Source organism: Ornithodoros turicata, chromosome 3 (assembly GCF_037126465.1).
Source record: "Ornithodoros turicata isolate Travis chromosome 3, ASM3712646v1, whole genome shotgun sequence".
Classification (NCBI taxonomy): Eukaryota; Metazoa; Arthropoda; class Arachnida; order Ixodida; family Argasidae; genus Ornithodoros; species Ornithodoros turicata.
Window position 1 is genome coordinate 68870959 of NC_088203.1, and position 23539 is coordinate 68894497.

The 23539-nt window shown below is 48.6% G+C and overlaps 1 protein-coding gene across 4 annotated transcripts in view; it reads right to left on the bottom strand.

Moving 5' to 3' along the window:
• LOC135387255 (sperm-specific sodium:proton exchanger-like) overlaps positions 1 to 23539 on the bottom strand; it is a 199469-nt gene that overhangs the window by 42862 nt on the left and 133068 nt on the right. For all 4 annotated transcript variants that reach the window (XM_064616542.1, XM_064616541.1, XM_064616543.1 and 1 more), the window contains one exon: positions 15019 to 15204. In XM_064616542.1, coding sequence (XP_064472612.1) covers positions 15019 to 15204 — 186 coding nt within the window. The remainder of the gene's footprint in view (positions 1 to 15018; positions 15205 to 23539) is intronic.

The window sequence follows — 23539 nt, forward strand, 5'->3', positions numbered from 1 at the left end:
TCAGAGCGACGAACGATACAGAATCAAGGGTGGAATACAAAGACAACACTTACTCGCTCTCTCTCCCAGAGAATTTCAACTCAACTTGGGCCTCATTCAGGTGAAGCACGTCCACGTTGAAGGATCCCGAAAGCGCAAAACGTGTAACCCCATAGTGAAGACGTACCGCATCCACATAAACACTCGAGAGACAGAAAATCGGCGCATTTCACTTCCACCAAATTACTACGAAACACCCGAAGCTCTCGTGAGCGCCATCCATGAGCGTCTGCAGCCGGAGGCTTCCCTCACGTACGATGAATGGGCGAGGAAGTGTTCGTTGAGCTTGCGGGAAAACGTGTCGCTTACATTATCCGATTACTTTGCGAACCTACTGGGTTTCGGCGCAAAAACCATATTTACCGAAAACGATACGGGCGTCGACGAAGTGACCATAGATCTTCCCATTAACTGTATTATGATATACACGGATCTCGTCATGCCCTCCATAGTGGGAAACGGGCGGCATCCGATACTGAAATTAATTCCATTTGTACACGATAGAACGAAAGAACAACTCAGTTTCAGCTTTCTTCCCGTTCAGTACTTTAAGTTAGTGCAGCGCGAAATTTCCTCAATCACAGTCTCTATACGCGACGACACGGGTCGCAAGCTACCGCTACAAAATCGTGGTAGATCGACGCTGACGCTGCACTTTAAGCATGCGCACTAAAGCGATACCAATCTACGGATTTGGCGTTCCGACGGTATACAGGTTGCACCTGTACCAGAGGGGAGGCAATTTCTTTTATCAGCTCGGGCGTTTTGCTATTCCACTCTTTAAACGCGTATCGCCCTACTTAAAAAAGACGGCTGTTGCGGCCGCTAAGCGCCTGGCCAAAAATCTGTCAGAGGGAGACTCTTTCCGAAGTGCGCTTAAAAGATCGGCGAAAGATACGGGCCACGAAATTCTCCGAGACCTCGGAGGGGCCGGCGGGCGAAGAAAGAGGAGAAAACCGGACGTCTTCGACAGCATAAATCACGCCGGTTGCGCGGCCACAATTTAGTTGCGAGATGGACACGTCGTACATCCCGACACTCCTATGTTGGATAAGTCGGAAACACAGTTATTTTCCGTATCCGGAACGCAGTGGCATATACTGAAGGGGGAATATGAGGTATTCTACCCGGTCGCTGACATATCCCCCGTCATAGAGTTCCAGCTTTCAAATTTGGGGCATCACTATCTCGATTTGAACTCCGCGTACATAGTGACGAAAGTCCGCATCGTACGTGATGGTTCGCTACCGGAAACACGCTGGCGATCGGACGACCTACGACGAGGTCTACCCTGTCAACGCGTTCGCCAGCTCGCTTTTCAAGAACGTAGCCGTCTTCTTTTAATCAGACCATGATTACGAATAATGATTTGTATAGCTATAGAAGCTACCTGGATATTTTGCTTCACGCCAGCACCATGAAGCAAAATACTGTGCATAAAGCGGGTCTGTACACGCAAGAAGTGCGTCAATCGCAAACCAACATTCGCGCTCGTGGACCGACCGAACGATACAACCTCACACGTGGCGGCAAGACCATCGACTTGGTTTCCAAGATCAACTCGGACATTTTCCTGCAGCCTAAGCTACTCATATCGGGAGTGGAAATTAGGCTTCTTTTTTATCAAGGCTCCGACGAATTCCGCATTATGAAGAGCAATCAGGAGCAGCACACACATAAAGTGGAAATCATGAGTGCCACCTTGTACATAAAGAAAATCACCGTGTCTCCCAGCCTATTCCTCGGGCCCGAAACAGAATTGCAGCAGCGCAAGGCCCTGTACACACTGGCCAGAAGTGAATCGCGTACTCGTTCGCTATTAGTTGGCAACCTGGATGCGTGCCTGGAAGATTTATTTCCAGAGAAGATACCGGTCTAAGGTGGTGGTCGCATTCGTGCCCACCCTAGCCTACCAGGGGGCATTCAATCGGGACCCGAACCGATTTGTGAACTGAGACATTGAGTCGGCGACGCTCACCCTGAAGGGGACGAAGCAAACAGACACGTTCGACTTCAACAATAACCTGAACCACCGACCGAAGCTACTTCAACCTCTTGGAGCAGCTGTGTGAGAAGCACGTCTCCTACGAATACGACCACTATGTTGGAAGCAAGTTCCTACTGTACTACGACCTGGATACCAATCAATCCTCCGTCCACCTGTCACCGATCAGGCGTGGAAACGTTCGTCTGCAACTCAAGTTCCGACGTGCCTTGGTCGAACCCATGACCGTATTGATACTGTCCGGGAGTGTGCGAATTATGTCCATCGATAAGAACAGGAACGTCACACTGGATTAGCGATGTTCGAGCAAGGTATCGAGAGACTCCTGAAGTACAACGATTACACTTCGGCGCTCTTCCGTGGTGTATACGCTCGAGACGACCGTCTGCCCGCGCTGGATAGACCGGGTATAATCATGGTGAACATCGATCGGCGACAGCAAGCTGGGGAGCACTGGATTCTGTACGCGAAAATGAAGGATGACCTCATCTGATTCCTTCGGATTGCCACCCATCGAACCCGAGTTGAAACGCCTCACCGTCGACGAATATAATGATGTCTGTATTCAAAGCCTGTATTCTCCAATGTGTGGTGTGTACTGTTGTATCGTGGCGACATTGTTGGCGAAAGGGAAACCACTGAAGAGCATTCTATCCCTGTTTTCCGATAATCTCGCCGCTAATGACCTAAAATCAATAAAGCTGCTAGAAAAGTTGTTTGTCGCTTAAAAAAGTGTGGTGTCCTTTATTCTCTATAGCTCCCCACAAACTATACTTGCTTAGTCAATGAATACGCGCCATAGCTCCCTATCATATCATTCTATCAATAGAGCTTCCCATCATATAAGCCTATATTCCTAATCCATCACAACAATGCAACATTTTTTTCTCTTAAAATCAGAAATACGTGTATTTTTATTTTACTGCTAATTACATATGGAACGCGGACTTTCGCTGGTCTTGCGGTCACTTCGCGTGAGTAAATATAATGTCGGGCGATGAGACTCTTACCATCCCTGTATCTCTCCTTCTCTAGTTTCAGATCTGGTAATTCTCGCATTTCTTGCAAATCATCTGAGTCGCTTAAAACGACTGGGTAGGTACACCTTTACGAGTTTATCGTTGTCGGAGTTCCATGTACACGGACTCCCCGTACATAGTATCAACTTTGCGTAAGTCCAGCACGTCGAGCTTTTCGTTGTTCGGAACAATGCTCATTTTCTGAATGTCCCCATCACCGGGTTTCTTTAGTTTATCCAGCTTCTCGAAAATAGATGACATATCTCTCAGTGCAAGTTTCTACGCACGCCAAATGAACTGAAAATTAGGACAATTATTACCTAACTTTCCTCATCTTGAAGACAATAGTGAAACATACCTTTCTCGTTGTGCGCTTCACCGGGAGTCGACCGACGGAAGTAGCTTCACAGACCTCAAATGAGTTGTATATATCGCAACTTTTATATAAAGCACCCCTGGAGGAGCGCAAGGGTGGGATTCTGTTTACACAATCACGCGGGAACAGCATGTGATATATGATGCGCGCGCGCGCGCGAAGGACATTTGGAACTTCTTGGAAACTGCATAAGCGAACCCTTTGTTCTTGGTGCTTGTTTCGGCAATGAGCAGGTGGTGAGGTGGGCTCATAGGGATATTTTTTTTCTTCGCATAGCATGGTGTGATCACTGCTTACTTTTGGTTTTAATACGCGCGGCCTCGGAAAACATGATTTACGAGGTGACCCAGTTTCTCGGAGAAGGCCTATTTACATCACCTTGATGCAAATTTTTTTCCCGCTAGGGTCCGCCACAATGGGTGGAAGTGCGTTTTTGGTATAAAACAGACGGCACCGTCTTGTTGGGGCTTGTCTCAAGGTGACCCAATTTCTCGGAGGAGACCTATTTACATTACCTTGAAAGATACGCAATATTTTTTCGACTGTGATAAAACAAAGCTCACCGTTCTATAGTATAAACTCATTTTGACCATGAAGCGCATTTTGCTATAAAACAGGTGGCCCCAACGTGTTGGAACATGCAGCCGACTCATCCTCAAGGTGACCCAATTTCTCGGAGAAGGCCTATTTACATTACCTTGACACAACATTTTCTTCGACGGTGGTAAAACAAAGCTCACCATAGAGTTCTCATTGCAGATGCGCGCGTTCTGATATTAAACAGATGGCCCCAACGTGGCCTCATCCTCGAGGTGACATGATTTATGACTGTGTGGAAAGAAGCGAGCCCCGACGTGTAGGCGCATGTAGCGTGGATGCTGGTTTATAAGCCGCGCGATCGCCTCAGGGGGGAACAGTCTGTTTTCACTCGCTTCACAAGTAAGTTATTCCCTTTACTTCTTGCACGTTTCTTACGGACACATTTATTTTCAGTGCCTCGGTGTGTCTTCTGCTTTTTTGATCCTCATGATATCGAGGATGAATCGGATGACGATTCTCGGGACGGCGCACCTCCTACACTGTCTGCTCACGTGACGCGATCGCCCCCCGACGTGAATACATCCTTCCTGCCCTTCTTCCAGACTGACACCGCATTTAGAGGCATCGCCAAAAGATTCATGCTATTGGCATCTGTTCACGATCACGGAGTAGAGGATTTGCGACAATATTTAAGGAGTCACTTTCACGATATGCTCGCTATATTGAGAGCGCAAAGAATACCCTTTAGGTTTTGTATTTGTTCGGATGTTTTAATGTTAAAGAAGACTCGTGGGTAGATAACCGCGCACATAGCCCAGTTTATGGCGTTTGCTCGCGAAGTCCACAGCGACGGAGCCGTCGCGAATACCCTAATGGACGTGATTCAGGAGTCCACAGGGCGTGTCGAAAATTATCAGCGGGAAGGGAGTGGGTTCGTGTCCACCGACGTCCAAAACGTTCAAATATGTATTTCCGCGGTGAAAACTAAAAAATTCGGATGCAAAGGGGCACTTCCCGATCATTTGGCTAAACGCAGGAACGTGCTGACGAGTATTAATTTACCGGCACGTAAGGAGGGTGAGTGTTTTAAATACAATACGCTCGCTCTGCTGCACCCGCAGGAAAGGAATTCGTGGAAAAAATGTGAAAACTATGCCGCGGAGCACTGGTGGCCTAGTCGCTTCCCCGTTTCCTACTCTGATCTGGATGAATTTGAAGACAAAAACAAGATAGCCGTGTACGTATACGAGTACGTCGATCAGGGAGTGCACGTGTCGCGACCTCCAAAACTCGAGTATGAAAAGAAAATTCACTTATTGGCTATAGATGAACATTTTTTTCGGAATCAAGTCTCTCGAGTGGTTACTGATGAGAGACAACAGGCGTTTCGTATGCGAGCGTTGCACGCGCTCTTTCCTGAAGGAAGAGAGCATGGCGAAACATCATCGCCTGTGCGCGGACGTAAACGAAACTATATTGGAATTTTGCGAACCGGGCAAAAACTTTACGAGAATTTACTAAAATACAGTACAGGCAGGAGTATAACTACGTCGTCGCGTTGGACACGGAGAGCGTACTCGTGCCCAGTCGTGTTGGCATGCAGCGTCACGTCACCTCTAGCTTCTGCGCTGTGCTCGTGCGCACTCACGATTCACTTCACGCAAGGTGATGCGCATCAGGACGCACCACGGTGAAGAATCCGCGAGGCAGTGCGTCAGAGCTTTGATGGAAATACGGGACGAGATGATCGCCCTGAACGCCTGCCCCGCGGAAATGGTGCTGAATTATGAGCAACGAGCGCGGCACAGAGCTGCCACCCACTGCGCTTACTGCGGGCGGGTGTTCGCGCAAGATCTACCCCGTGTCCGGCACCACGACCATTCCAAGCGTTATACTGCCGGCGAGACAAATTACATCGCGACGCTGTGCAACCACTGTAACTTGGCGAGCACGACGCGGGAAAAACTGCCCATCATGGTGCACAATCTGGCCTACGATTTGGCCGGGCTGCTGCAAGAATTTCACCTTCTCAGGTGGAAGCGAGCTCCCTTCATCGTGGCCAGTTCCATGGAAAAATCCGATCGTTCGAAATTGGCACCTTCCTATTCAGAGATACCATGCAGTACCTAAATTCGTCGCTGGGAGAGCTTGTGGAAACCGTCAAATCCATGGGGGGCCTTGGGTCAAATCTATGGGGGGGTTCCAATGCCTGAAGCAGGTATTTGGAGACGACTACGAAATTTTGCTTCGTAAAGGTGTATTCCCGTACAGCCACGTTAGCTCGTTCGCAGTATACGACGAATTGGCTCTGCCAGCAAAATCCGCCTTTCGAATCTGACGGGGGAGGATATAAGCGACGAAGACTATCAGTACGCGCTGCACGTATTTGAACGATTTGGATGCTCGAATCTGAGGGATTGTAATGCATTGTACCTGAAAACGGATGCCCTGTTACATGCTGACGTAATGCAGCACTTCCTGCACCTGTGCTACGACGCGCGCGGATTGGAATTCCTTCATTGCGTTTTTCTGGCATCCTATTCGTGGCAATGCGCTCTAAATTACCCGCGGGCAAAATTGGAGCTGATCATTGACGAGGACATGTGCCGGACCATCGAATCGGGCGTTAGAGGCGGACTCTGTCAGGCGAGCAGGCATCATTTACGGGCGAACAACCCGCTGTGCAGTGGCTACGATTCTGATAACGAGGAGGTGTACCATATCGTACATAGATTGCAACAATCTTTACGGATTCAGTATGATAAAGCACCTCCCCGTCGGCGATTTCGAATGGGTCGAGGATTTTAGCTCCGTCGATTTTGTGCGTCACCCCACGGATTCGGACGTGGGATACGTGTACGTGTGCGACTTGGAGTATCCAAAATCTATCCACGCGCTGACGCGGTACTTCCCCCTGGCTCCTGAGAAGGCGGTCGTCCCGAAGGAATGGCTCTCACCATTTCAGCGGGGGCTCCTCGAAGAGTTATATCAGCCGGCGAACAGCAAAAAGCTGCTGCTCACGTGCAAGGACAAGGTCGAGGAGGTCGTTCATTACGCGCTGCTCGTGCTCTATTGTAGATTCGGCATGCGGGTGACGAAAATTCACCGAATTCTAAAATTTCGTCAGGCAGCATTCCTGCGTCCCTACATCGAGGACAATGTTGCCAGACGCGTTGCCTCGGCCTATTCTGCAAGGACTACGAAGATCAGTTACGTGCGATCGCCGACGACCATTTAGACTTGTCTTCCTTCGATCGTGATCATCCGCTGTACAGCGAGAGGAACCGCGGTTGGCTTAGCGCGTTCAAAAGTGAAACGGGTAGCATACCCATCGAGGAAGTAATATGCTTGAAAGCCAAAATGTATTCCATCAAATTAGCCGGGGGGAAACAAATTGCAAGAGGTAAAGGGGAACATTGTACGCAAACACCTCCTCCATCATACGTACCGCGATACCCTATTCAAGCACGCTAGCGTATCGCACGAACAGGTGTCAATAGTGGGAAAGAAACAGTGCATGTACACCATCTCGTTCTCTTTTCGCTGCTTTTGCTCTTTTCGCTTTCATGCGCGCTGGCGCTGGACGCCGGCAACTGCACGGCGAGCATCAAGCTGGAGAAGGATAAGCACACGTAGGCGCACGAATGCCCGGCGACATCTTAGCCATCAGGGAGTGGCACGTGGTACCTATGTGGTCCGGCATTAACCTGGACAGGAAAGCTACTGGATCGCTGCGTACGTGCCTTCACTCGCTGGACGTGAGCGACAGCTACGAAGATATCCAGTGCACGTGGAAGTGCCAACTCACGGAGGATGAAATTTTTCTTAGCCGCTGTCCCGGAGACGTCTACATGATCCGTCACTTCCGCGGAACCATGCCCAGCATCAAAGGAATCAACCTCTGCAAGACCGCCATGCTTTTCCTCAAACATGTACTCAATAAACGTTGAAAGGTATTTTTTCCCTGTCTGTTTGTTCTCGTAGAGCTATCTGAGATAGAGATACCCAATTGAGTTAGGACCATCTGAAGCCACCGCCGAGCGATCCGCGCACCGTCTGGCTGACGCGGGTGAAGGCTGTGTTCAGTAGGCCAATCAGGACCCGCTAGCCATTATGGTGGGCTTAGCGCTGGCCAATCGGCATGAAGAGATGGGTAAGAACATCTGAGATAAAGCCGCAGCGGGGCCGCTGCCATCTGGCGGGCGCTAATGAAGGCTATGTTCAGCGGGGGGGGGGGGGGTGATGGCAGGGGTGAGGGGTGATGGCCCACTTAGTCAGTGGACTTAGAATGGGCCAATCGGTAGGCTTAAATTGGAGACGGCCAATCAGAGGGCTTAGAAAGTTTGCAAAATGTGGAGAGTGATCAGTAGGCTTGGAATGGACCAATCAGCGGAGCCGGTTAATTAGCATAAAGGGGCGGAGCTGTGCTCAGTGATACGCATGCACCAATCAGCGTGAAGTGTGCAGAGCCGAGTAATTAGCATAAAGGGGCGGAGCTACAGTCAACCAATCAATGATCAGTCAAGGCTTAGCACGGGCCATTCAGCGTGAACTGGGCGGAGCCAAGCCAACTAATTAGCATAAAGGAGTGGAGCTACGGTCAGCTAATCAAATATCAGTGGGGCTTCGCGCGGACCAATCAACGTGAAGTGGGCGGGGCTAATGGCGGCCAATCAGATGGCTTCGGATTGGATTGTGATGGATTACAAGTGGATTGTGTTGGCTTAGAATCGGCCATCTTGGATTAGAAAAAGGATGTCGTTATGCAGTATGGTTCTTATGGCGTATGGTTCTTATACAGGCACCGTTATTATGCCGTATTAAACTATACTACTAAAAGGTAGAATTGGCAAACTGCGAACAAAACGCCGATATAGTGACTTGAGGCAATTGGACTATAGAGTATAGAGTCACTTGGAGTATAGAGTCCTGTATGGCACCCGCGGGTTGGGCACCTGCACGTTGTTGCGGTTGGTGGGTCTAGGTTTTCGGTGTCGTGCGGGAAGCGGGTCCGATGCTGCCGTCATTGTTGACGGCGCAGCTGGCAGCGGGTCGGGGGCGGTCAACGCATTTTACCAAAACACTATTACAAAGTACACCGAGTTGCTCAATTTCGTAGCCGTCTGTACTGCAGTGGCTCGAAATATGATTCAGAAAATTCCGAAATCCCGTGAAAATTCCGAAATCCCGGGACTGCAAAAATGGCTCGGGATTGAGAGTTGGGAACCCGGGATCCCGATGTCCTAGGATCCTGGACGATTTCTCGATCCCGAAGTCCCGGGATTTTCTGACCGAAAATTCCAGGATTTCGGGATATCAAAAGCAGCCCCTATGGCTTCAACTTGCAGGCGCTGTGCAGGAGCCGCAGGAGGTAGTTTGATGAAAACGATGGTTCCGGTTGATTCACTCTTTCAAGCTTCAGCCCTCAAAAAGCTGCCAGCGCAAAGCAAGAGCTTACAGTCGTTGCCTTCGAGGCGAGGGACCGGCCAGCGCACGGTTCTCTCTTTCTTGAGCTGGTGCAAGCAGCTGTACAGGCGTCAGACTGTCTCGCCGACTCAAGCCGAGCGTCCGCGTGTTGTGCTTACATCGCCAGTAACTGGTCGAAGCGTGAAAATGTCCGCCGTTCTGTACTTCGAAGTTGAATCAAAATGTAATGATAGTAGCAGTGTGTGGTACTACTACTTACGTGCAGCAGGTGGAGGATCGGCGAAATGTAAGAGATGGGATAGACTCTTGGTGCCTCGATGAAAGGCCTCCATACGCATTTGCTGCATCATATAAACCTACGAGTGAGGTCCGCGAACGCAGACGCCACAAAGGGAAGCGTTCCATCGACATCAGGTACGCAATGTCTGCAGAACAATGCGTGGACGCCATTCGTAACAGGCAGCTGGATTTCGGCGTCACACTTGGCACAGATGTTGTTGGCGCTACCACGGATGGAGCGTCCGTAATGGTTAAGGTTGGAAAAATTTTGGAGCCATTGCAACATCAACTATGGACTCCATCTAGCAATCACAGACACCTTGTACGCTCTGCCAGCGAACATGTTTCACGCGGGGGACGAAGGAGAGGAGAAAAGTAGCGGTTCGGAGTCGGAACCTGACCCAGAGGACGAGCGGATGAGCATAATGAATGACGTAGTAAAGGTCCAGCCGCAGTCACCCAATCTCTAATGTGGTTGCATCCTGCGTTCATGCGTTTCAAGAGATTGCAGAAAAGCAACTACATCTTACGAGCTCACATTACTCAAGATCGTGTGAAAGAACAGGGATTAGTTTTGGACTCTAATACGAGGTGGAACTCCCTTTTTGCGATGCTTGAGCGCTTCCTGAAAGTACGGGGCAGCATCAGGAAAGCACTCGTTGACATAGGGTCCAGAAGTGAACTTTCAAACTCAGATATCGCGTCCATAACCAACGTAGTCGTGTGCTCGAAACCCGTCCACCTGACTGTCGAGGCGCGTCGCGATGCCAACCTTTTGGGAGCAGACGCCACAATTAAATTTGTGTTCGAATCGCTAAATGATCAGGAGGATGCATTTGCGCGGCTACTGAAGGACGCGCTTATCTCGACGACGAACGATGGCATCTTCGGTTCTGAGAATATTGCAGGATCCGTCTTACGACTATCACGTGGAACACCTTCTGGATAAGTCTTTCAAGACCGTCACCTACGACGCTCTCCGCATGTTTATCGCAACAGCTTAATGAATACCAGGAAGAATCTACATCAAGATTCTCTGCATCACCTGTCGAGCGAGAGGCAGACGATATCCAGGAAGCAACTGCACCAGTGTCTGATTCTAATAACCTCAAGAAAAGGTTGGACAACGCAATAATGATGGTATCAGCGTCGTGTGAACGCATTCGGCAGGGTGGAGGAAGAGAACCCCTTCTTGAAGAAGCAACTTTCTGCCTCCGATCAACTGTTCCGACCAGCGTGGAATCGGATATAATTTTCAGCTCGGCAGGAAACCTTTGCACGAAAGTTCGATCACGCCTTGACAGTTCCGTTGACGTTCTGTGTTTCCTGAGAGCGTTTTTTTAGCAACGAGGCAGTGGTGATGGCGACAGAGCTAGGGCTCACGACTGAGACTTTAAGGTCGCTTTGCTTGCGCGAGAAAGTTGATGAACCTTAAAAAAACATTGAAAACCAAAGCAACAGCTTCCTGTTTTGCAGCTTTAGACAGTGTCTGCCACGTGTAATGACCCCTGGAAATATGACTATGAAACCCATTGCTGAAAATTCTGGACCCGTCCCAGGATCCCGGGATTAGAATTTTTAAACCCCGAAATCTCGGATCGTGAAGAGGCCTCGGGATTCCCGACTCTACAGATAACCCGCCTGGTACAGGAGGTCAAGCAGCTTCTGCAGGACATAAATGTAAGCAAGGGCGCTTTGAGTGGAATTCTCGCTCGACTGGAAGCAAGCAATAATGACTTAAAGACGACAAATGAAGAAATCGAGCCACTTCTGAAGGAAGAACCAGGACCGGCCAGTGGAGTATGAAGCGGTCTTCCACTACGAAGAATTGGCATGCAATGCAAACGGCGAACTGCAGACACGGTTGAGCGACCTCCAACTTTCGGAGAGTCACACTGCTTTAGTTCCACCGGAAACACAGTCTTCTGCAAGGTCACAGATTATTCAACAAGTGCAGGCAGGTGTCAAGCTTCCCAAGCTACTACTGAATACCTTTGGTAGACAGTTGACGGAACGGTTACCCTTTTTAGGAGCAATTCAGAACGGCATTGCATGACAGTGGTCGACAAGACAGAAAAGTTTCAGTATTTAAACACGACGCTGAAAGGGCGAGCAGCTGCAGCGACGCGTGGACTCCAAGCCACCAAGTCTTGTTATGACGACGCGATTTGGAGACACCTGTCTGATTGAGCGAGGGTACATGTCGAAGCTGCGAGCTTTACCATCATTCGTCTTTACCAAGGGCGTCTCAGAAATCCGTTTGTTATCGGATCACGTCTAAGCTAACGTGAATGGGCTCACGTTGCTACGCGTTCATGATGGTGGACATTCTGCTCTCGTCGATTCCTGTGCAGATGGTGGTCGAATATCATTTTCTCGCTATGGGATCACCAGATCACCAGAAAGGGTTGAGGAGAAAGATTATTCCTACGGGGGGCTGTCGTGCAAGCGTCCGTAGAAAGAAGCCCAGTGTGCTTGTTCTGCTCTTCAACTCGCCACAACACTCTAGTCTGCCCAATAATGCTCCCCATGGACGAGAAACTTAAGAGGTTGTCGAAAGACATGCGGTGCTTCCGATGCACGAAGAGAGGTCATTGCACCAAAGACTGTCGCACAAAGTTTATCTGTAGCCATTGCGGAAACAGGCACGCCTCTGTCAAGTGCGACCCTTCAAGGGGTACTGCAATGAAGAAAGAAGCAGAAACAACTTCGATGGTTAACGTGATGGCATCGATGGACGCAGTCAACGTACCTTAATTCGAGGCGACGTCGCTCGGAAGCTGAAACTGAGGGTTGTAGGAGAAAGCAAACTATCGCTGAACACTTTCGCTAGCGAGGCTCAAACTAAAAAGGTGCACTTTGGAAAAGTGGTTGAGCTTCGCCTCCGAAGTCAATATCGTCCGGTGGACTATGTGATACGTGCCATACCACAATTCCGTTTATCTGTCAGAGTTTGGCCGAGATCCCCGCTAATGAAGATTTCATGAATTCACTACGTCGACAAGGACATTTCATTACGGACGACGTTGTGTTCCCGAACGTGCACTGTGTGGTCAGCATGGGGTTGCTCATAGGTAGCGACGAAATGTGGAAGCTCCTGACGGGAGAAGTAAAGAGGCACCCGACCGACGAGAAGCTGGTAGCCATCCGCACTGCGTTCGGATGGGCATTTCAGGGACCTTCTCAGAACATAAGTGGTTATGCAGAACCTTCTACGACCACTGAGATTTGCGTCTTAAGGAATGACGGGACATCCGAACCAGAGGCAGATGCTCTAAGGAAATTCCGGGAACTAGAGCACATTGGGATTACGGACGAACCAACGTGCAACGGCGAACATGATAGGGCATTAGTGAACTGATGCTCAGAGGCTGGAACAACATAGAAAGGACAAATACATACAAAGCCTCAAATTGCATAAGAAATTAACGGTGAAAGATGAAAGTCACTGAAAAGGTTAGCCAGCTGTAGGACTCGAACCCACATCTTGTGGATTACCGGTCCAGGGCTCTACCAATTGAGCTAAGCTAACACACCTCCCCAGCGACTTCCAAGGGTGCGTCATCTGAACTGACAAACCAGCCACACTCTCTCTCATCCTCCTTTCACTCTTACATTTTTGCTCACTCATACACACAAGTGAATGTGTTTGAAGTCGAAGCTATACAACTTACCTTCGTTTGTGCTTTCGTACACTCGTAGCAAAAGAAGATGTAAGCTGGCCTTGCCACCGTATACGCAATTATTTCGTATGCTATGAGCACAAATACTATAGTAAAATCCGATTCCTCGGAAGTACACGCTGGTTCGCTTCGGTTAATTAGTCTTCGAAATAGCATCTCTGCCTAACACTACTACAACAAGCAGACGCGATGTTCTATTCCCGTCGGACGAGATGTGGTGACATCACAGAGCTATGAAGATGCCTTCTCTAGCTAGGGGGTGTTGGCTCGAACCTCTCGCCGCGGCAGCGGTTTTGTAAATGAAACTGCGTCGCAGTGAAAAAAGCTTGGGCAGAAATAGTTTATGGAAACTCTTTTCATAGACTGCGTTACAAGATGGGTGCAGTTTTTGGCCATGTTGATACCACTTTAACGGTCCATTAACCTTTTTTTTTTCTAAGAGTGCAATCGTGTGTATTTTGGTCTGAAGACACTGTTGCAGGGGATCAGTGGAAGTCTACCACGTCGCAGACAAACAGATTGCTAACGGCAGTCAAAGAATGCACGTCCGACCCCAATCTTGTGATGGCTATGGAATTTCCTGCTCGAGCTGCACGCTCAATCAGGTGCTTTATTGCACACGCTCAAAAACTGCCAAAAGTTGCAAAAAAAAAACGTAGTCCCAAAATACATATTTGACGCACACAGTTTTGAATATCATAAAAGAAACATCTACATTTCCTTTATTTTCTTAACCTGTTTTCGCCTGAACGGCAGAACGAAGCCGGAATAGAAGAAATGGGCGATAACGTATTCCATGTGTTGTGTTTGAAGGTCTGTCATATGAGCTTCCAGATCCCCAAGTGACCTCGTGTTCTTTAACATGACAATCACGTCACAGTAATTTCGAACACCAAGTGGTCAAGACAAGTGGTCAAAAGGAGCTGCGGTCTTACCTTGCGGCACGTGCAGCATTTCGGCACAAATACAGTTAGACTAACCTATGTGTTCAGTAATAACTGACAATAACCTCCAAAATATGATGGTGGCGGCCGCTATGCAGTTTACCGCTTCCCAGGCTATTGGTTCGGCCAAGCATGCAGATCTTGTGTCTTAGCAGCGTGTAAAGAAGTGTCTCTTGGTGAATTAGAACACTATGCTGATAAACAAACACTTTTTTGTAAAGGCTGGTCCGGTTGAGTCCCACAGTAATCAACAAAATTTCCTTCGGAGGATTTGGTAGGCCATTGGGGAAGTGAATATTTCTTGTAGTTTGCCACATGTGCTGTCGAGGATATTTCTTACGAAGTGCAGATATATTGGTTCCATTCAAACGTCATGCTATGTGTAAAGAATTATATTGATCAAATTTGTTGCGTATATAATTTAATAGGAGTTGCGCGACGACTCGATCGTTAACACACAGAATGAGTTCGCGAAATACGGCCACGTAGCCGAATATTTCGAATAATACCCGAATCTAGGAGAAACGGGTATTTTGCAAGCAGCTTTGTAACTGCCTGCGCATGAAAGAAGAAAGAACTGCCTGCGCATGTTCATATTTTAACAGACTACGTATTCGATCAAAACGAAATAAAGTATACATCGTTACATATACATACATCATTCAATTTTACGTAACGCACATCCCATGACGTCACCATTGTTTACCTCCAGTTTGTTCTTCCTGCACAAGTCTCTGACCTGCTTGGCAACCACTACGGAGTGAACATAGCGGTTGACCCTAGCCATCGCTTCGTCTTCTGCCGTGATGTAGGCCCAGCTGATATCGTAGGCGAAAAATAACCTCCGGTTGAGAAGACCATCCATCATGTCCCACAGCCACACGTACATCACCTGGGACGACCAAGGCACATGTGAGCACAGGCAACGCCTAGCTCTGCATGAAAGTCAGTTAAAAAGAAACCGGCCACATTCAGAATCAAGCGTCCGTGTTTCAGTTGCGTAATATTGGGTGCGGGGCAAAACAGCTGCAGTTTTCAATTGGAATGATCGCTGTTTTCATGCAAAGTGGGCATGCCATAAAGCCGTGTATCCTTCGGGTACACAAACTGATGGAAAAAGGCTGGCGAAATCACTTTTCTTTCCGCGAAAAGCAGAACAAAGAAATCGTTTGATCGGTGCAGTTAAAAGGAGAGATTCCCTGATTCCCCCACGATACCTGTGTACAAATAAACGATGCTAACATGAATTGGTGTACGGTAGCAAATTAGCGCTGTTTTCAGAAACGCCCCGATCAAACAGCTCGCCTAGGGTGAGGTAATATCTATTCTTTCAATGAGTTGTATGTTGCACAGTATCAGCAGTGAACTGGCCCGGCGAAAATATTAGGCTGTCCAGTTGTCAATGCGCAGCGGAAAGCGGGTTATAGTGCAACACTGCCAATGTCGCACTTACGGAAAGTATTCGCACGCTGCGTTCCTTGTGTTCCACCCACACCAACCCCGCGCATGGGCAGATGAATCCTTTTGTTTCCAAACAGCAAAGTGGTCTATAGGATTGACATTCTGTGACTGACAAGAATTTTACCCCACAGGCACAGTCGATGTAAGTGTCTCCAATGAATTTGCTCAGTCACATGACAAGGATTATTGGTGAACTCCACGCTACCTGCAACTTATTGTACACAGCTTTCGTCATCGACACTTCACAGCGTGAGCGTGCTCATATTTCGTCAATTATGTCTTCGCATCGGTAGTTGCCTGCCAAGTATAACGACGACGCTGTCTCCATTCGGCCATTGTATCACATTGTTAGGCTGTTTACAAGGTATAGAAGAACGGAAGTCGACAACGTATTGCGTAACACTTGTGATTGTAATAATCCGAGGTGGGAATGATGTTGGGGAATCAAGTCGATGTGCACGGGAAGACCATTAGGAACATTCGTTGTTTCTCTGCGTCCTACATGCGAGCTCCCCTGAGGCGACTAATAGAGCTGACAAGCCTGTCGGAGAACATCACAGGAGTAGGCAAGCTAGCTGGTGTTGACTTGATGTTAACATATTGTGACCAGACGGCACCATTTAGGCAGGACAATCCCGCTTTTGCGGTAGTGGTCCCGCGGTCCCACCAGCCCCCCAGACAGCCAGTTTTGTCCCACTTTTGGCTGGAACGATCCCCGAATCGAAAAACAATGTGGAAAACCAAGGATTTCTACTCCCACGTTGCCCTCTTCCGGATCAGATGTTTCTAGAATCTAGCGAATGGAATATTGTGATGAGTCCTCTAATAAGTCATCCCTATGATACTTTGTGGGTATCTCAATTCGTGCAAGTCCGTCCGTCGAGGTCCTTCGATTTTGTTAGATATTTTTTGTGTGAAAGCCACATCTTTGTGATGAGCATTGGTACAAATTTCGGACTTCAAATCAGAGCGGATGCCGAAAAAAAAAATTGAAGCGCGCACGACGGTGCCTCATCAGCGAGTACTCGGGCCGAAGTTTGAGACAACCCTATACGCCTTACGTTCAAGTGACGGGAACGACATTTTTCCTACTCGTTCTCTACATACCGGACTTTAACTCTGTGGCATAGCCCGATACCTACTGCCGCCCGTTGGCTTAAGAATAAATCGCAAAAACGCCGTAAATCGCGTTTTTGCGTGAATTTTATGGTCTTCCTGTCGAAGAAGTGGGCATTAGACCGAAGTAATTTTTACACTGAAAGATAGCTCATTAGGTGCTCTTTCTAACGGTGTGCTGTTAAAGATTGTGAATGATAAAGCTAAGGCAGCATGAGGGAGAAAAACCGGGATCATCCTCGAAAAATACGCCGACTTCACGGATTGATTTCTCGAAAACCCAACGCTTTATTTTCTCGAAAAAAAAATAATCATTCATGCATCATTCTATTGCCTTTCAAGCGGTATAAATTTTGTAGGGACTAAAAACATTTGACAACCATAGCGGAGCGAAAAGGCGACACATGGTACGCAGTGACATCTCACAGGCGTACGGCTGGATTAATACACCACAGGCGTGCGCTAACGTGTGTATATCCACGTTACCGTTTATTTCCTGCGTTCCCACATGCAGGAGAATAATCCTTAGCAGTTTCTTGCACCGTCACCGTGTAGGCGTGTTTATATTTTTTAACTAAATGAGATCTCACGCTAAAAGGCCAAGATGATGCTGCCAGCCTTCCGGCTTTCCTTGAATTTCGCTTCGCTTTGCATTCATCCACCTATCACGCATCAACGCATCTTTGAGGAACACACGTCCGGCTTCCAAAGCCACGTCTTGGGAAGTCGCTTTCAATTGGTCTGTCGCCGGATTGCTGTACTTTACAACCAAACACTTCCTTTCCTGTGTGCTTCGTAGACGTGCTAACGAATATGACCTTGCCAGCTTACCTTGTGGCTACTAATCACCAGGGGAGCGGGCCCAGCTGAAAATAATTTGTGTTCTTGGTTGTGTCCAAAGTGAAGGCTCCAAACCAATCCGTGTCCCTGTTCGATATGGTACCATATCTCGACTCGTCCACAGTACGGAACGTGTCTACTGTGCGGATTACACACGACGACATCGTAGGAGGATCTACAATAAGCAGTGCGGCTTCGTATCTGTTTCATGCCTCGACATCAATGCACTGAAGCAAGCCCTCGGCTCGGATGGCAGTGGTGCAGTCAATGAAGAAGACCAGTTGTGCAAGAACTGCGCAAGGGATTTCCGTTCAGATATAGGTGAACTTTCTCAGTGGTCTCCTCCTACATCTCCACCAGACGCAGTGTACGTTCAGAGCGCAGAAATTGTTGCTGAAATTAACGAGAGTATTTCCACTGTGAATATTGATGTCACTCCACTGCGGAAGCCAACGGCAGTAAAACGAGAACGAGTAGCGTCGTACGTTTCGTGTAAAAAGAAAGAAGTTGGCGACGCATTAAGCAAGACAATAAGCCGCAAAATCAGTGAGGCATTTAATGTGGATGAGCCTGCGACGTCCGATGCAAGTTGTTGGAGCTGCTCTACCTACGCACAAAATATCAGGAGCACGTACCACAAGTGCACCTCGCATCAACAGCGGTGTCTACTCCTAACACTTCTTGACGAAAGCATGACAAAGAAAGACCCGCTGAGACTAATCCCAGAAGCCACAAAATACGTCATAGAGAAATCAAGAGCTCTAAGGGCGAAGCACCGTGTGTGGGCAATGCCTGAGAAGTACGCGGGATACCCTGTTAGCGAAGCTGACGTAGTTACTGCGCTGAAATACCATCTCCAAGACGAGATGGACTGTACTGTCCAAAGCCCTAACAAAAAGGATGTTATCCACGTACTGGAAGACGGCGAGAGAGTTGATGTGACGAAAAGGTTTATGACACGCACCATACGTGAAACCTTTAACCTGTTTAAAAGCGCTCATCCGTGTATCAAGATGGGAATGACGAAGTTTTATACACTCCGGCCAGAGTGGGTGCAGACTAGAGCACTGCACGGGCCCCGGCTTACCCGAAAGCCCGAGCCCGGCCCGGCACGGCCCGCGAGCCGGGCTGGGCCGGGCTTTGCGTTTTTTATGCGGGCTTGGGCCGGGCTAGGGCTTCACCCATCGTGCCCGGGTCGGCTACGGGCTTGACAACGCCGGCCATGGTCGGGCATGTACGCGAACCTATTACACGAGATTGGACAGCTGAATTTTCATGTCATTTTTTCCATTGGGTATGGGATATCATGGCATTCTCATCTGAGACCTATCACTTTTTTATGTGGGGTCATGCTTATGGCGGCCCGTGGAAGACGACGATGACGCGCCCCTGCTGCCGCGCGCTACTGCGCCTGGCAGCCAGTTCTACCGGCACCGTCCTAGCGTGAGGCCACGCACATCTGCCCGATGGGACATTCCATCATCGCCGGTCAGGACTCTGTGTAGGGGAACACCACCTCCTCTACATGCTTATTTCGTGTAATGGGTCTGGATTTCACACGTGCACTCACACACATATGGGGACGATTGGTGTGGCGGGCGCGCTGAGACGTTTGCCGACAAGACGAAAGGAGTTGGGCGATTTGGGCAACAGAAGGAGCGTCCTTCGCTTCACCTTCGCTTCACGAGCGGCTTGCAGGCAGAGAAACACAGCCGCTCCGTTCGAGTGTACCTCCTCACTCTCTACCAATTAGCTGCGTCCTTTTTCTCGCTACGCTGTGCTCTTTAGTAAATCGAAATACGCCTCGGGGCCTCGAGAGCACAGAGCAGAGGCGGACTGGGACCGGGCCTGAGAATGGAAACAGTCGGGTACGGGCTGGGCCCGGGCCGGCGGAGTCGGGCCTGGGCCGAGCCCGGGCTGGAAATCTACAGAAGACGGGTGGCCCGGGCCGGGTGCGTGCCGTAGCAGCCGGGCCTGGGCCGGGCACGGGCCTGAAAATTAGGCCCGTGCAGTGCTCTAGTGCAGACAGTCCCACGTCAACATCAGTGTGTGTACTCGTACTGTGCGAAGTTCGACTTGGCCATCGTAGGTATCAACAGTGCTTCATGCGCGCAGCTGAAGGGAGGGGACCTAAAAACGATGTCTATGTGTGATGAGCCACAAGATGCCTGCTTTTCGCAAGACTGCACACTTTGCGCAGGGGCCAAAAAGATTTCCCCGCAGAAATGGAAGATACAGCGGGACGACGACGTTAATCTAGCCGTCTGGGAAAATGGAGACCTCATCACGAAGACGCTAAAAGCACAACGATTTCTTACGGAAGTCAAGAAGTGCACCGCTGTTTACATCAATCACGAACACATACGCAACGTCCAGAGGAACGCCGTCTGGAACGAAAAACATCTTGTCGAACGACGTCATGTCGTATTGCACTTTAATTTTGCCGAAAACTGGTCAGTGAATCTATCACGCGAGGTCCAGGGACGGTAGTGGAAAACAGATCAAAGTCTTTATTCACTTGCGCGGCAACAACACCTGTGTTGACAACGAGCTTCGCAACGGCGAGCGACGACATGTCCCACGACACGGCGCACGCACTTTTAGCCCTGGACAAGATAGTTGAGTCCCTGGAAGAAATCCTACCCGTGTTCATGCATCTAATCTACATCTCAGGCGGTGCAGCTGCGCACTTCAAGAATAGGTAACAGCTGTACGAGATGACGAAGAACAGGTTGGTAGTGAGATGGTTGTATTGTGCTAGTGGTCACGGCAAAAATGCTTGCGATGGTGTCGGCTGTTCCCTGAAACATATGGCAAGGTTACACAACCTGCGGTGTACAGTTGCGGCAGCTATTCGAACACCTGCTGATTTCCGTCCATGTTGTCAAAGAGAGAAATCACTCAAAGCACCTGCTGGAAATTCCGCCGAGCGACATAACGGCATTACGAGAAGCAAGAAAGGAGGAGTAGGGGACGGTCCGACCCGTCGCAGGCATTCGTTCCTCCCACGTGTGGTATAAGAAATGGAACAGAGGGTCCGACAATGAAGACTTCCTGCTAGGAAGAAGGAGGGGAGTTGCCTCAGGACAGAAGCCGCCGATATTTCGAACAGAGACTGTTCTTCTCGGCACCGTCTTCATCATTGGCATGGTATTTAAAGGGTTAGGCGTGACGTGTTTAAAGGTACTATAAAGCAGTCGAGGTGCAACCTCATGTTTTGTGTGCCCTGAATTGTGTACGTCCTCAGGAGTAAAATGCCGCAAAATTTTCTGACATAGACGTTATAGCTCCCGAAAAAATGGAAATTTAAATCTACTGGCAACACTGGAAGCTCCGCCAAGTACGGCGGCGAAAATGTGTCGTGCGCACGACTATGGGCCGAACAAAGCGGCGTACGATAGCAGCGCCACGATGCTGAAACAAGGCCCAGGTATAGACGTTTAGCTACTGAGTGCAAGATTCGGCTTGTGTTTATTTTCTTTCGCACAAGTTACATTTTCTCAAGAGGTAGTATTTGCAAGCCCAAACAGGAAAGCCATCTGTTTATCGGTCTCCTTGTTTACAGGGTTGCTTAACAAATTGAGGACTTCTTCCCACTAGGCGTCGCCCCGACATTCTTGAATTCGTTTTTGTTCACCAATTAAAAATACTTGGAGTAAACTCCTGCGCATATTACTTGTTCTGCTGAACCTTTGAGTCTGTCACTCTCACGTCATGCTGATTGCATAGGTTCAACCTCGAGTGCTTTATAGACAAGCGTTTGCCAGGAGTAATGCACCTCCACCCGATTGGACATTGAGTATGACGTCATGCTCAAACCTCATCGGAGAAAATCGCCGGCAGCGTCGTCTGCTGCATGGTTTGCAGCTCTCCCGCTTGTTTGTGTGATTGGTGTGTGAAACACGTGGTTTCAGGATTGCGTCAAATTTTTCGAGTGTAGGAATGGGGAAAAGGATGCTCGAGTCGCAAAAGTCATGCAGGATAGGGATTTACTGCTTCGCTTCGATGGGTTAACACGAGAGGAAGGAAGCGCTGGTACACGAGTGAAGGTCAGGAACACCACACAAGACAGTGTTGACCCGCACTGTTTTCAGCTGTCATCCAATGAAAGTGCAAGGATTGCAGGTATGGTGTACTGCAGTGACAGACTGTTTTTCATATTATAAAATGGTCTGACCATTGAGGTTATACCCGATGCCACCCCGCCCATCAACAATTAATTCGTGCGAATAACGATAATTTATTCTGAGACGATGGACAATGACGTGTGTTTATTGCGGTACCCTTTTTGCGTGCCTTGGAAATATTTGGTGTTAAATCTTTGCTCAGGAAATTTAAAAATTTCCTGCATTTGGGGGGCAAGGATTGGGTACTATCTTTGAACCCACAATTCGGGGTGAAATGGGACGCTACTCGCAGGTTTGGGCATCTTTGGTAATTTTGTCCAGGTAACATTGGCCTTTGTCCAGCAGGTTGCTTGCAATCAAAAATGATATGATATGATATCAAAAATCAAACTATGATATAAGTATTCTTCAGCCTCCCACACCTTACTATTTCTTTGATATGAAGTTTACATCACATGTGTATATACACATGCGACCAAACAGTGTGCACTCAAGAAGGGTACACGATAAACACACGTTATTCTCCATCGTCTCACAATAAATTATCGTTATTCGCAGGAGTTAGTTGTTGATGGACAGCGTGGCACGGCTGAATGGTCAGAGTCAGACCCAATGTACGTGTTGGTTTATAATATGACATACACTCTGTCACTGCAGCACACCATACCTTCAGTCCTTGCTTTTCGTTGGGTGACAGCTGAAAACAGTGTGGGTCAACACTATGTCTTGTGTGCTGTTGCCGCACCTTCACTCGTGCACCAGCGGTTCCTTCCTCTCGTGTTACACACATCGAAGCGAAGCAGTGATTCCCAATCCTGCATGACTTTTGCGACTTGAGCACCCTTCTCCCCGCTCCTACACTGGAAAACTTCGACACAATCCTGAAACAACGTGGTTCACACACCAATTACACAAACAAGCGGGACACGGAGCTAAACAGCTAGCGGACCATGCAGCAGACGACGTTGCCGGCGATTTTCTCCAATGAGGTTTGAGCATGACGTCATACACAATGTCCAATCGGGTGGAGGTGCATTCCTCCCGGCAAACGCTTGTCTTTATAGTACCTTTAAAGGTTCATGGGAATTGTGGGTCAACAGCACGGAGGGAAGAAAGGTGTCGTACGGGCTTCTACGGCCGCAGTGAATGGCCGCTTTGTTACAGTGTGGAGGGGATTATGTGAACGTTCCAGACCGGTTACAGAAAAATGGCGAGGTTCACGAACACGTGGACGAAACGGGACAACAGGCAAGAATTGGCAAGCATAGCGAAAGATAAGGAGGTCAGTGGTTACGTGGGGAAAATTCCAGAACGAGCAAAGTTTTTTTTTTTATATATATTTGTAATACAAAGTTGTGGCACGCAATAAAGAAAGCAGTGGCCACGCAGAACATAACAGATGATAATGGAGATAGAAGGGAAAAGCATATTTTATTTGTGAAGTGTTTCTAGGGTGCCTTGTGATTTGTTGATACCGGACGGGTGAAGAGCGTTGAACTTGTATATGAGATAAGACTCCCTATCACGTCTGTCTCGTGTGGATCTAAACCCGGTTTCTAGAATATATAGCTAAATGTTGTCAAAATTGTGACCAGGAACGTTAAACTGTTCGGCGACTGCTTTGGGGTGTTTGTTGGACGTGTCGGTTCTGTGTCCGGTAAGGCGGTTGTTCATTTGTTGGCC